The sequence below is a fragment of the Punica granatum genome, chromosome 2, assembly GCF_007655135.1.
Source record: "Punica granatum isolate Tunisia-2019 chromosome 2, ASM765513v2, whole genome shotgun sequence".
Classification (NCBI taxonomy): domain Eukaryota; kingdom Viridiplantae; phylum Streptophyta; class Magnoliopsida; order Myrtales; family Lythraceae; genus Punica; species Punica granatum.
The window spans coordinates 37,917,854-37,932,837 of record NC_045128.1 but is presented as its reverse complement, the minus strand read 5'-3'; the positions used below and the strand labels follow the sequence as shown (position 1 = coordinate 37,932,837).

General features: G+C 37.0%; 2 protein-coding genes across 5 annotated transcripts; both read right to left on the bottom strand.

Annotated features, from left to right (window-relative positions):
• Window positions 1–1,388: 1,388 nt before the first annotated feature.
• On the bottom strand, window positions 1,389–7,323 carry LOC116193964. Its single transcript, XM_031522701.1, has 4 exons — window positions 7,258–7,323; window positions 4,638–4,910; window positions 2,364–2,936; window positions 1,389–2,150 (listed from the first exon to the last, which is right to left on the bottom strand). Exons 1-4 carry the CDS (start codon window positions 7,321–7,323, stop codon window positions 2,058–2,060), a joined length of 1,005 nt encoding a protein of 334 aa, XP_031378561.1. The 3' UTR covers window positions 1,389–2,057.
• Window positions 7,303–14,647, bottom strand: LOC116195617 (E3 ubiquitin-protein ligase MBR2). Of its 4 annotated transcripts, XM_031524905.1 has the most exons (8): window positions 14,441–14,642; window positions 13,787–13,882; window positions 13,188–13,527; window positions 11,291–13,105; window positions 9,811–9,861; window positions 8,861–8,959; window positions 8,499–8,645; window positions 7,342–7,713 (listed from the first exon to the last, which is right to left on the bottom strand). In XM_031524905.1, exons 4-8 carry the CDS (start codon window positions 12,947–12,949, stop codon window positions 7,582–7,584), a joined length of 2,088 nt encoding a protein of 695 aa, XP_031380765.1. In that variant the 5' UTR covers window positions 12,950–13,105; window positions 13,188–13,527; window positions 13,787–13,882; window positions 14,441–14,642; the 3' UTR covers window positions 7,342–7,581. The 4 variants fall into 4 exon arrangements, with proteins under 4 accessions (XP_031380767.1, XP_031380765.1, XP_031380764.1 ...); XM_031524904.1 differs by lacking the exon at window positions 13,787–13,882; XM_031524906.1 differs by lacking the exons at window positions 7,342–7,713; window positions 13,787–13,882 and adding an exon at window positions 7,728–7,886 and having other exon boundaries at window positions 14,441–14,647.
• Window positions 14,648–14,984: the final 337 nt, after the last annotated feature.

The following is a 14,984-nucleotide window of genomic DNA, read 5'->3' as shown; positions in this document are numbered from 1 at the left end:
GAATTCTATACACGAATCTCACGTGAAATTATATTGATTGTCATAATTATCTTTTAAAAAAAATCCCAAGTATGACTGTTATTTTATTCTTAGTTGACCATCCATCTCTCTTTCCTCCTTTATCTCACATCATCTCCCTCTTCCTCTCTAACCTATCTAATTAATTAATTAATTAATTTAATCATTATTATATTTTTACTAAAATAATAAATTAATAATAATGTAAAAACTCAAGTTTATTTATATATATAAATTCTTATGCACTTATTCATGAAACATATCTCTCCGCCTTTGCCCCCAACTCGTGCTTACATTGCGGTTTGATCGAAAATACATATTATAATTGAACAAGGTCTTTTAAGTTTCCAAACTTCAATATTTACAAGTCATTTTTATCTGAAATAATTTCCTTCAAAATTAATTAATATAGAGGAAGCTGCAATAGTGTAGGTTAAAACTAATTAATTAATTAAATTATTATCCTTTTACTAAAATAATAAATGAATGATAATATAAAAATTCAGATTGTTTATTTATATATAAAATTGTATGGGCTTATTCAGGAAATGTCCGCCTCTGCCTTCTGCTTGTGCTTATATTGCAGTTTGATCGAAAATATTTTCTAATTGAACAAGGTCTTTCATGTTTCCAAACTTCGCAAAATTGAGAAATTAGTTCAATCTGAAACAATTTCCTCCAAATATATGCACCATTTCTTAGGCAAAATTATTTAATTTATACTTTCTCACTGCACAATAATTATAAGTTATTTATTTAACTACGTTATTTTAATCATATAGTACTTACACAGAATCAACTCTCCAAAACTAAGTTATCAAATATTAACTGAAAATAAACACATAAAACCGCCCGCTCAATGCGTGGGTTAGAGGGCTAGTGTCTTTGTATTCATCAACCACGTCACCTAAAGGATCATAACCAATCAGATCTTGAGCACCATTACCGGACATAGAAGCCTCATTGTCTCGAAATGTGTCCATAATGGAAGACTGGATCTAAGATGTCGAGGGTATGTAGTCATGATGGGGCGATTTTAAACGAGTTCGAGGGGGTATTTGTAAGGCTTTCATAGTAGATACTAACTCAACTAACATTACTAGGTATGAAAGAGGGTGTAGCGCAACGTGCTTTCTTTTTTCTTTTTTTTTTTCTCGGGACGGTGCTTTGTTTTTTTGAAGTCGTCCATCGTCCAGTTCGCCAATCAAATGATAATCAAATAGTTCCAACAAACGAAAAAAAGAAAAAAGAAAAAAAGATGAACTTATGAAGACATGATATTTCCAAGTTCATGGCTTATCCGTCAACTTTAATTTCCAGTACCATCTGAAAAATCAAACGCATTGCGTGTGGAGCTTTTGTGTTACTCTTCACTCAGTTTTATCTGATACCCCACCGGTTCATGCATGTTCAACATTCTAAAAGAATAGTGGCATATATAATAAATTGAGGGGGATCCATCCGTACAATTAATTTCCCCGGATCAATTGTCCAGCATATACTACACACTTCTTAACCTATGATCTCCGGAGAAACAGTAATTAGTAGAGTGCATTTCACTGAAGCACTGCGTGCTGCCACCCACGTGTGCCGCAACAGGTCCGCAGTTACTTGGATCAATGAGCTTGCGAAACACGTCTCTAATAAAGTAGCAAGTCTTGCAAGGCTGGTTTTTGACGCAATGATTTTGACCTCAGTAGGTTATTCCGTGGTTCGTGAAGTGTTATATGGAGGCTTTGGTCCAACGTGATACCAGACTCAGACTTACGTGATAGAGGATCAGTGTAATTGGGCTATAATTACGTTGCTATACGCATAGTAGCTACCGCTGGGATTTAACGAGTAATGAGATCGCTCCTTGTTCCATTAACCGAACCCCTGATAATATGATCTGAGCAAGCACTCATCGAGATATTTTTGCAAGTATTAATATTAATCTGCACTGCTTCCAAAACTTGTAAGCCTGTATATATATCCTAATGGACGATATATATGGGGTGTTTCTTGGGCAGATCATTCTCAATATAGGGATTCGTTGATCAGACAATCAATGCGATCTCATTAGCAACGTCCTTGTACAGCTGCCTCGTTGTAACTCCATTCAGCATCTGGTCCGGTGTTGGTCTACTGGTCTGCAAGATTCGGATATTTTGCCACCTTGATCAGTAAAATCGAGCACATAAACAAATAACAATCAGGACGATATGTATATATGCTATATATTCTTATGCAGGGAGATTAATTTCCTCTTCGTTTGGGTTTTAAGGAATTGACTGATCATTTCACCCTAGCCAGGAATTAATACACTGCTGTGCGTGAGTGTAGCAAGATCAGCATATACGTACTCGAATCTTAAGGAAGAAACTCTTCCAGTTGCCACGTGAGGAAGATCTCATGGAGAGGAGCTCGAAATTATGGTTCTCGAGCATGGTGCGTATAGCAGGAAGGAGACTAGACTTGATCAAAGAGACGATGCCGATGCATGCCACGCCTCCACTGATGTACAGGTAGACCTTTGAGGATGTCCAGGTCTGGATGTGTATGATGTTATTAAGATTGGAGTTGACGGTGGGCGCTGGCAGAGGGTTCGAGTTGCTGGTCTGACCACTCGCACTTGCAGCCATGTTATTAGGATATGTCAGATATACCTCGAAGTAGGGGATAGGTGCTTGGTATTGGTATCCAGAGGGCAGCTTCTCAGAGTTGTTATTAAAGGCGGGTGCCGATGACCCACTGTTGTTGAAACTGGTCGTCCCAACAGAGACGCCTTCACGTCGGACTCTCTTTCGGGTTCGTAACTCCTTGATAGCATCCTCCAAGGCTCTGATGGGCTTTACGGCGTCAGAGCTACTGGGGATCGGCTTATTGTCAACCTGCAATTGCACACATAAAAAAGAATTCAACATAAGACCATCGATCTATCACACGTAAAATATATTTGAAACTACAACTTCTTCAGGAATTGATCAATAGAAAGCTTCACCAAGCCAACGTCATGAACGTGATTAGTTTCAACTAATACACTCCAGGCACGTGTATTCCCCCAAAAAAAAATATGAAAAATATAACCCCACCAACTAATCTAGATATAGTCGACGAACCATGGCCGGAGGTGCTATGGCCTATGGATCTGTGGGACCATAAATATTCTGATACAGAGAAATTCTATACATTCTTCTTGAGAAATTTGACTCTTTAAATGATTTTTAAAAAAAAAATTCAATCATTACTACCTTTCCTATAAGAGCTGGTTATTATTTTTATTTTCCTAATATAGAAAATGCTAACTAATTAAGTTACTAAGTAAAACCTGAGGTGAAGATTTACCCAAATAAAAATTAAGGTGAAGGAATTTATGAGCAATTAGTAACTTTTTTCCATAATGGCTCCAACATTAAAAGGAAGACTTGCCGTAAAACCCACGTCTGTAAAATTTATCTTTCGCTCGTCCTTTTATTCCCTTATCTTTTTTGTGTTGAAATTAATTAACAATAGCCTACTAGTCTTTATAATACATCTCGTGTGTTGCACGTTTTCTTTTGGGTGAAACTACGCGACCAAGGCCCAAGTATAGTCGCACTGTTATTTTCTTATATGATTTACCATTTATTTGTACAGAAATTATTTATATATTGTAAGATTAATTTTTTATTAATGACAATAATATATAATTTCTAATGAATAATTTTCAATTTCAAATAAATAATAATCTTAAATAAAATTGGAGTGATTTCAATGGTTAAATAATAACTTTGCAACTAATTAAGAGTCTTGTTTTAATATGCTTCATGTATTTGTTTAATTATTAATGCATATATTTAACATTTTTCTTGAAAATTGTTTTATGACATCCCTTTTTTAAATTGTGTATACACACAATCCCAAACTACTAGAACTTATGGTCATAAATTTAAAAAGGGATATATACATATAGGACTATAGATTTATATCAAATTAATGGCTTCTGTTTTTTTCTTCTTTTTTTTTTTGGAGAAGTTCTATATATGAATGATTAAGTCTTTCAGTATTTTTATCCTTTATATTGTATGGGTTCGTTTTTTACATTTATCTCATTTGTTAAATAATTATATATCTAAATTCTTAGAAAAACATATTCGCTCCTTAAGAACAACTAAAATTTCTTTGTAGATCCATTTGAAATTTCAAAAAATAATATTTAATCAAGTTATAGACTAATTTTGAATGATTTAGTAATTGACTATTTCGCCACTAGGTCTCAGTTACTATTCATTGAGTATTTATTAAATCTTTTTTGTTTTTGTGAGTATCTTAGTATTCCAAAGTCCAATGGACCCCGACTAATCTAGTTCGATCCGGGTCGGCTCACTAAAAACGTCTTTATATTAGATAGATTTATGACTAATATTTAGTTCAAAATTTTCTAGTAAGAACTCGCTTCACACAATTTTTGGTTAAATATATGCTCTTGACATGCTCATCTCAAATATTTAATTATACTACCAATTTTGGATCTTTGGAGGGGAGAGACTTTTCCAAATCCACCTCCAATATGGTCCGAGCATTGAGAGGTGTTGAGTCGACAAGAGATTGTAAGCTGACTTAAGAGTGAATTCAGCGCTATGGGACATGCCCCAAACCACTCGATCACAATCAGAGATGGTGGAGCTGAGGGGGATTCCTCGGATGGCAGCAGTCACAGAGGAACCGAGGACAAAGGGGAGAGAGTCCAGTTTCCATTCACGGGAGGAAGAGATGATGGAGCTTGCTTTCCTGATTTCCTCATCATGAGGGAGAGGACCATGAATGAACGATCTCAGAGACGAGGAGCCCACCAATTTATCGTTCCACAAGTTAACCGACTGTTCATCGCCATGCTCCACCTTGCTCCTCGCATTCCCGAACGACTTCACCTAAAGGATCATAATCAACAAAACCATGAGCATCCTTACCCAACATGGAACCCTTGTTGTCTCCAAGCATGTTCATCATGGAAGAGCGACTCTAGCTAGGACTGTTGAGGTTATGCAAGTATAAGAGAGATGAGTTCAAGGAGTCTTAGGAGGTATTTATAAGGTTTCATAACAGAAACTAATTCAACTCACACGGCAGTAAAAACAAACTTCATTACTAGGCGTCAGAATATAAGAAAAAGTACAAGAAAAATTCTACAGTGATTTCACATTCTCACGTGACGAAAAGTAGGCAAATCCATCAGAAAACCTATCAGCGATCCCAAAAGTGGACCCGAGCATAACAAAGATTATTTAATAGAATGTTCCTAATTTTAATGGATTTTCCATGTTTGGCCATTATACGATGCAAGTCAAATATTAGAGAAAACTATCACTACGGTCATATAAAGATCATATTGCCATCAATTTGGTCCTTTAAATATTTTTGCCATCAATATGGTCCTTCAAAGATCATTACACCATCAAATTAATCCTCCATTATAAACACCGATAGTATTGCTTAACTCCATCAAATAATTTCTATAAAAAAATAAAAATAAAAATAGAAAAAAATTTATATGCTGAAACAAAAGATAGGTAATATTTATCACTTCAACACATGCGTTGTGATTCTGTCAACTGCTTGATAGTCTCCATTTCCACATCCATCTCCATTCATCTTCATCTTTCCCATTAATATTGAGAAGAAGATACGTATATTTCCCACATGAACAACATATACAGACTGAGAGAGTGTGAGAGAGACTCAGAGAGAGCAGTTTTTATTTTGTCTAAAAAAACTTTTTCCATTTTTATTTTTTTATAGAAATTATTTGACGAAATTAAGTAATTATAGCGGTTTTTTTTAACGGATGATTAATTTAATGGACGAAATGATCTTTGAACGACTAATTTATATTTTTTTATTGCACTATATAATATATAAAAGTAGATGGATGCTGATCCATGATAAATCATTGTAAAACCTCATAATCTGCTATAATATAGATAAAAATAAATGAATAAAGAAAAATTCTCATATAATAATGATAAAAAAAATAAATAACCTAATGAAAATTTGTGTGGTAATTAAATCACTCATACTAGTTTTAAGCAAATAATGAATTCACCAAGCAAAACATGAAATGAAAAGATAATACTATAAACAAATTATTATTATTATTATAGAAAATGAAAAAAAAAAACTGGAACTTGTCGACAGATTCAATGTCCAATGTTATAAACATAAAAGTTATAAAAAGAAAAGGAACTAATGGCATCGGCACTGGAGAAGCAACAGTAAAAATTAGAATAAAATAAGTAAAGGAAAGCCTGATAAAAACTAGCTTGTGAAACGAGCAAATTGATGTAAGATGTAATATTAGATAAGCATGCATACATACATATATATATGGTCCGGAAAGGCCATGCAAAATTATTCCCTAGAAAATTTCGTTTGCATTTAAGTACTTCACTTTAATTGTAATTATGCAATATTCCACTATATTCTAAACGGCATCTATATATACATAAAGTAATGCAAATTATTTTCTTAAATAATTATATAAGAAAATTTTCTTCCTATGCATTAAAAATATTTCAGAATACTTAATATTTCATTATATAGCCAAACGACATCTATATATATATAGACATAAGGTCATACAAATTTGTTTCATAATAATTAAATGATAAATTTCCTATAAATTAAAATACGTCACTATAATTAGTATATTCCACTAATTATAGCCAAACAGCATCTATATATTCATCAACACACCCATCTATAAATAAATTTGGGAATTCCGTTATATATACCCGAATGGCATAAATATATTGTTAAAGAATTCAATTCACCAAAAAAAAAAGAGATTTCTATAATAATTTCCAATAATGTATGATTTAAAATAGTTTTGAAAAATATATTAAATACAAAAATTTGTGACAGTTAAATTCTATTGAGAAATATGTTATATATTACACAATATAATATATATACATAATTATACTGATGTTGTGACTTTACGAGAGGAGATGATGACGTGACTCCATCGCATTTCAGTTTGTGAGATAATTGCATGAGAGACCACTTTATTATTATTATTATTATTATTATTATTATAGAATATAGATTATATAATATGCCATCAATTTAAGGAATTGTTATGGCTATTCCATTCCCTAATCTATACGAATTATGTCCATATTTTATTATACTTGCAATTTGGGCCAGGGGGCACTCCAACTATGAGTGACCATGTCAGGTCCACGACGCAAGATACTGAATCAAGGGTTCACGACATACATTAGTTCGACAAGACCTATCCGAGAAACCAGGTGAAGCCTCATGTCCCAGAAACACCACATACATTATTCCAACAAGCATGGAAAAGGGAAAGAAGAAGAATATTAACATCAGAAAGTTAATCCCAGTCCAAAATCTATTCGGAACATAAGGTTCAAAATTGGATTCAGATGACAAATATATGTATAAACATAATGAGCATACGACATGGTATCACCCAAAAATCTCTTGGATGAAGTTATATATATATATATATGTATGTAAAATATGTCTCTCCTTTTCTTTTTCCAGATGGTGTTTTATTTCCGGCAGACGGCGAAACAATTAGGTGATTAAGCCTGTGGTTTTACAAATGGGGCAGAGGTTCTTGTGCGTAAGCCACTGTTTGATGCAGTTCACATGGAAGTCATGCCCGCAGTCCAGTTCCCCGATATCATCCCCGTCCACATATTGTTCCTGGCAAAAGACAATCAAACAGTTCAAACGAACGAAAATCAGAGATGATAATTTATGAAGACATAATATTTCTGAGTCATGACTTATCCGTCAACTTCTCCAGTATCATCAGATAAAACCACCCTCATCCCGCTTGGAGTTTTTATGTCACTCTCACGCTTACTCACATCTATCTGATCAGCACCGGTATATATGTGTTAAGACTTTGTGCATATATTGTGAAAGAACGATTGCATGATAAATTTATCATGAACAGGCTAAGCTGAGGGAGATCTAGTTGCACAATTAATTCTCCTGGATCACCAATCAATTGTCCAGCATACACGCATCTTAACCTATGATCCCGGATAAAACAAATATGCAAACCATCACACTGATTGCAAATTACTGTTATAGTAAGGAGAGCAGAAAAAATGAATGCGAGGATTCCAAAACAATAAAGCAGTCGTTACTAAAATCCAGGGCATCAGTAACAGATTCATCAGGGTATCAACAACATATTTACGCCACAAAGGTAAAAATCTATTGTAATGGATTTTTCATCACAATGCCACGGAGAAGCAGTCACCTGAGACCTTTCATTATATTGGCAAGTTCCTATTTCCTAATAGATTTCAAATTATTTAACTCCATAGCAGATTTTTAGTGATGCATCCAAATCACATAAAGTGACAGGGAACCAACATATATTTGCTATCCAGTTCAAAATATTGGAGACTCACTGCAGATCTGAACAAAGTTAAAATCCAAGCAACTAACTGAGACGGAAAGCTTGGAGCTCTCACCTGACAAATGCAGCAAGGCTCTGAATCCTTGAGGGATTTTTCCCCGGCGGGCATTTGACTCTTGTGCTGTTTGAGGAATTTCAAAATGGTTTCTTCCTTTAGCCCTGTGCTCACATCCCCGATTCGTTCTTCCAGTTCCAATAGCTCCTGCAAAAGATGTGTAGGTGCATTAGGCATTCGTTTTTTCTTTTCTTAATAGCAAATAAAATAGATTTCATTAAAACGAACCAAGAGGGTGCGCAGAACCGAGCATATAAAGGATGAGTAGGAGCATTAAGCATTTTGATCCATGGAAGCAAAAAAGAATGAACTAATATATTCAATCATTAAATTTTTGTGGGATGAGAACTTGGTACTTTTACCTCGTAGGACATGTTATCAACGTCGAGACGCATGTCCCGGTGCCGGTCATGCATTTCTGCCAAACCTTGGAACATGAGCGGCTCAAAAAGCATGTAATCCTGATCGAAAATTAATCACGACAAAATAAAAACCAAAAGTGAGGGCCCGCAATGCGAGAAAACCTTCAAGGATATTTTTTAAAGCAGTCCGATCTGCACTTGGCCAGAGTAGTGTAGGGACAAACTCATGGCCTAGATTGTAAAGGCAATCGAGAATACACGAGTCTCCTCTATGACATGGTTTAAGACTTAGTTGCTCTCCTTTTTCCAAGAGAATAGCTTAAGACTTAGCCACAGAAAGAAAAAGAAAAATCTGACGTTAAAAGATCGGTCAACCTGTAATAGCACAAATACTACCTTCAGGGATGTCTAACAAAGCGTAGCCTGTGGAATTTTCGCATATTTATACACACAGACCGAGAACAATCCGAGATTCAGGACCAACAGTGACCTATTATGTGATCAGCTTCTATCACTAAGATTCAGGACATGCCTTATTATAAATGCCACACGTTTGATTCCCCCATAGTTACCCAGCAAAAAAAAAGATTCCCTAATAGTTCTTCTCGATAGTGAAAGGTAGTCTTAATATAAAATACCTAATTCAGCTCCAAAGTAACCATCAAATGAATGTCAGTTCTTACTTGATGTTACTCCATAACAAACAATCTTATTAGATGCAACCTACAGAGCCTTCACAGTCTTGGTCTCCATAATTCTAAATCTATTAGGAAGAACTCCAAATATATGGCAAATGAAATTTCAAAACAAGAAAAGCTATTTTTTGATAGAAATAAAGATGAAGAGAACAGGCAGTAGGCAGATAAGCCGATTAAATAACTCTGCATTCTGCTAGCAATGTTAATCACTTCAAACATAATGATGGACTCAGTGAGAATTTGGAATCAAACCTCAGCCCTTAGATTCTCTCCCCTGCGCATAGCATTCAAAACTTGGCGAATCTACAAGAGGGAAAAGAAAATAGCTTTTTAGTTAAGAAGACCAATCTAATCTACAAAATATGAATGACAATAGAAGCCAAGAAATTATTCTGCAAATGCAGAGTAAACAAAAAAATATCTAAAATAGAAAGCAAACTGAGTATTAATGCCTCTGTTATAATATTTGAGTTCCCATGCATTTTATATATTTTTCAGTAAGTTCACTACACGACAAGGAAAATCTAACAGAGGAAGACTTTCTACACTTCGCAAAGTAACTGCTTACAATAACTTTTTTATTTTGAAGCAAAAACACAGTCTGCCAATATCACTGAGATGTACTCTAATTTATTGATTCTCATAGGAAAATTTTCCTTTGCTATTAAATGCTTGTTCCTTCCGTTTAAAGTGATTTCATTAAAGTACTGATTTTTCACCCCGTCTCTGGAAATTGATGCTATGAAACCAAGTACAGCAAAGCAACATGTACCTTCACGGTGCTTAAGCGACTCTACTGCTTAGGCGCTTGCTCAAGCAAAGCAAGACAATAGATGAATAAATTTTATTACTTTACTTGTAAAGTAGAAAACAAGACCTTAAAACTGATTAATTATTATAACACTTACAGTTGAAATGAACTTCACTCTGATATAAATGTATTTTAACAATAAAAACATTCTATCTAAATAAGAGGAATGGCAGTTTCATATTAGGGATCCCTCATTGCACAGGAACCATTATTGATGAGAAAGGAGATTCTTAACACATAATTAGTCCTGTCTTTTGCCATGCTTTTCATGGATAAAGAAGTTACAGCGGACAAGAAGCTCAAATCATTAGGATTTCACACAAAAAACACAGGACATGAAGTAAAGATTAGAAAAGCCTAGATTTGCAGTGAACGTGACATACTGAAAATCAATAATTGTCCTGTCTAGCTCTACACGAAGTAAGCAGGATGAATTCATCGCTACCAAGAGCAGAGCCAATGCAACAGAAAACCAATTGAAAATCTTGTATGAATGAATCCCATGTTGTGTATATGACTTAAAGAAGTGCTAATGATGAAATTCTAGTCGATATCCCTGTATTTAAAAGAAGATGGGAGGAGGAAACAAGTGAAAACAAGAGTTTGAGAAGGCACCAGAAGATGAAGACAAACTAGTGGTGACTCGATTATGTTAGATGAACATTTATTAACCAACTCAATACTGTAAAAAGCTAGTGCATTCCATCAGTTAAACTTAGCAAGGATGGTGGCTACCATTAAGCAGCAGGAAAACCATCTGCCAAAATCCAATCAGATGTTCAGCAAGAATCATAGTTAGTGTACAATGAGAACACAGATATAGATGATCACAATCATGGTGCTATTAGACTGGAAAAGTAGCCAAGAAACAGATTGAACAATGCATACAATATATAAAAGGACTACTTAAAGAACACGAACCTCAGCTATTACACGGTTTCTCCCTTCAATATCACCAATGAAAGCTCGAAGGGGTGACTCAGACATGGCCAACAACTCCTCGCCTTGTCTATCCACAGAGAATCCAGGCCTGTGGTAATGTTGTCGACGGCCCAGAGAGTTAATTCCATTCCCCTGTGGGCCAGAAGAAGGTCCTGAAGATGACGGCCCAGGTAAATGAGTATTTTGGCCATCGAACAATTCTGGACCCCAAGGCGTCAATTCAAGCACCCGTCGAATCTCCTGACTCATAGGCCGAGGAGTTACAAAAGGAGGGAGAGATGATCGGCTACCGGAACTTTGACCGACTCGTCGAAAGGAAGAAACGTTGCTCGGGCTCTGGCTTGTGAGTCCAGCAGCTAAGTCCCAGCTAGGCGGATCCTGCACCATGTTTCTTGTCTCAGAAGCTGAAGAGACCACAGGGGTCTCAGACACATACCTTGACATGCTTCCAGAGTTCACTTCATCGAGGGATCCTCCAGGAAGAAAGGAGCTGGTAAAACTGCCACTCCTCGAATGCTGGGCTCCAGTCCAAGGAATGCCCAAACTGTTTCTAGGCAATTGAGGTTCCTGTATTGCATTTGACTGGGTTGTCTGTGAAGCACTCGCATTCATAAGAGCGCCTCTAGTTGATCTCAGGTCAGACAGGCCAGGCCTATGAGACAGGGAAAACCCACTAGAATGCCTTGAATGTCCCAATGATGACAAGGGTGATGATGCTAAGTTAAACGTAAAGGGTTCCTGCTGAGGCCCTGAACTTCCTCTGCTATCGAAACCTCTTGGGCCAATAGCAGCTCCCATACCCATAGTAATACTTACCGGAGGGAAGGGCTCGAAATCAGATTCTCTCATGCTAAGCCCAGTGCTAGGACCCAAGTGCTCGAGGAAATTAACATTAGGAGAGTTCCATGAGGACGGTGGTGACAAATTCATGGGATCAGGGGCATTACCAGCAGGAGGAGTTTCATTTGGCCATGTGAAATTTTCAGCTTGAGGAATGCTACTGGAACTTGCAGAAGGGTTTGATTGCCCAGAGGTACCTTCAAGGGCCTTTCTCTTGCAAGATGATGAACCCCAAGCAGCCATGGAAGAGCTGGAGCCTGCAATTCGTCCATCCATGTGACTAGAGCTTCCTGAAGAGTGTGCAGAATTCCCAGACCGAACTGCAGTGGAGTTCCCATCTTCTGATTCCCAAGTCAGAAAGGTACTTATACTCGGGCCAGCATTTGGGTTATTCTGACGGACGAGGTTAGCATCAGAATTTCGCGAAACTGCAGTCTCAGGGAAAAGAACACTATGTTGCAGCTCCAACTGCCTTGTTGCTGAACTAGGACCAGCCCCAGTGGGTGTGCAAATTGAAGGAGACCAACCCTGTTCCACTTTCATCCCATCAAAATTAGGTTGACCTTCCTGATTTGATGCAAAATTCCAGGCATTAAAGCTCTCACCACCATCACCAACTGCATGGGATGACGATGATGCATCAGTAGACGTTGCATAACTTGATGAACAAACGGCTTCCTGATTTGGTCTATTGCTCAGATAAGTCTGCTGAGTCATGCTATCAGTAAGAGGAAAGGATCCCAAATTGATATCAACATTTTCAGGGACTGAATCAATTGTACTCTTCTGCCCTTGCATCAGAGGCAAAGGTATTCCCCCTACGAAAGTCTTCTGATGATATGATATGTGCCTTCCAAATTTAAGATGTGAACAGGTGATGCAGAGGAGCCACTTCTCAGGCGCAGCTCAACATCAGCAGTGAGGAGGAAAAACCGAACACGCCAATGGAAATATCTGTCATTAACAAAAGCATTTAGCTAATCATTCATAAAATATTACAAAAGGATGCATTATGTAAGGACTAAGCAAAATTTACCTTTAAAGCATAAAGTGCGGCAGGTTCATCCTCAACAGCATATATTCGCCTCAGCAAGTATTTGCATAAAATGTATCTCCTGAGCACCGAATCTGTTTCCTGAATAACCACTGCCACCTAGTCTATCATACTAACTTTTGAAGTGCTCTACTATTCTTTCAACATACTCGAATTTCTCACAAGCAAGCACAAGCACCAAACATTTCCTCATCTACCTCACTTGTGTATAGATGGAACAAAGAGCAGCTTTATTTCCAACTTGAAGGGTATATATACCAAAGAGATCCACCTCCTTATAGTGAAGGTAAGCAGGAGAGCCTCGTAATCCTGATATTAGGCCCTGTACAAGAGAAAGAATGACTTAGCCATAGATATGGAGTCGAATAAATTCTTAGAAAGTAGTTTCTGCACAAAGAAATTTATGTGAGAATAAACCATCGTTGCGAAAAAGGTGCAAATGAGAAAAATTCAGAAGCGCAGAATTATCAAGAGGAAGGGGCACTCATAGTAGCAATTGCCAGGAAGACAGCTCGCGGCAACAAGCAGACAGCGCGAAAATGTTGTCATAGAGAAGTAAGAACATTATTTTGAAGCTCAACCTGATCATTACAAAGGAGAACTATAGTTTCTTGAGAAGACTGAACCGATTTGCTGATTTTCCAATGTCATTGCTCTAGAAGAAGGCCAATTGATCTCTACGAGCAAAGAAAAGAAACTGAGCAGAGCCAACACCAGCATTTCCAAGTCTTTGCACACAATCCTAAATTGAATCAAATCCTGAACACAGTCCACTAAGTAACACAACAAACAGAAGAGAAGGCAAAATCAACCCGAGCCCAGTTTCGAGCTAACAAGTTGAATCAATCAAACACCCTACTAAGTATATCTTATGTTCATATAAGAAGAAATATGACACGCACACCTCATTCATCTCAGCACAAAATCACCAAACAGCTTCCCCCAGAAAAAAGTAATTCTTTTTCTGAAACCCAATAAATGAAAATCTACGCATGCAACTGAAATATATATTATTAGGGGGGGGGGGGGGGGGGGGGGGGGGAAGGGGTTTTGATGAACACCCGACGATGGGTTTGCCGATCTCCCCAGCTACCCTCATAACTGTACAGAAAAAGCTTCAATCTAATCAAACAAATCACACTGATGGCAAGAACAAACCGAACAAGAGACGAAATGGGTCGATGAATCGGAGGATCAGCTCAAGAACAGGTAAAAGAAACAATCAAGATGAGTACCTGAGGCCGGGGAAAAATCTGGGAGACGGAGCTAGGGGGATATCTTTTGCTTGTTTATTTAATATTGGGGAATGAATAAAGAAATGGGCAGACACAAAAATGGGCGAAATGTTAATGTAAGCAGCTGAAATGAGGATCAAATCAGACAGAGGCCTTTCTTCTTGGCTTGGGTTGGGTCACTCCTCTCTCCCCCATATTATGTATTCTCTTCTTAATTTTCAGTTTAAATAAATAAATTATAATTATAATTTCTTGGAGGATGAAAAAATAATCGGAACAAGACAAAGGGGCCACTGAGCAAATGCTGTGTCGTGCTAATGTTTCTGTTCTGTGCGTGTAGTGTCTCTGTGTGTTCGAGAGAGAGAGAGAGTGTGTGTGGTTTGGGGGGTGGGTGTGAGGTTGCTGGACCGGAGATTAAGGCCACTAAGCTTCGTCTTTCCTCGCACACAACACTAATCACGCATGGTCATGGCTTGTCCGTATGGAGAGGTTTCCATTGGAAGGTTGGATCCTTTATAACTCCGTATTTTGAACGGAAAACTTT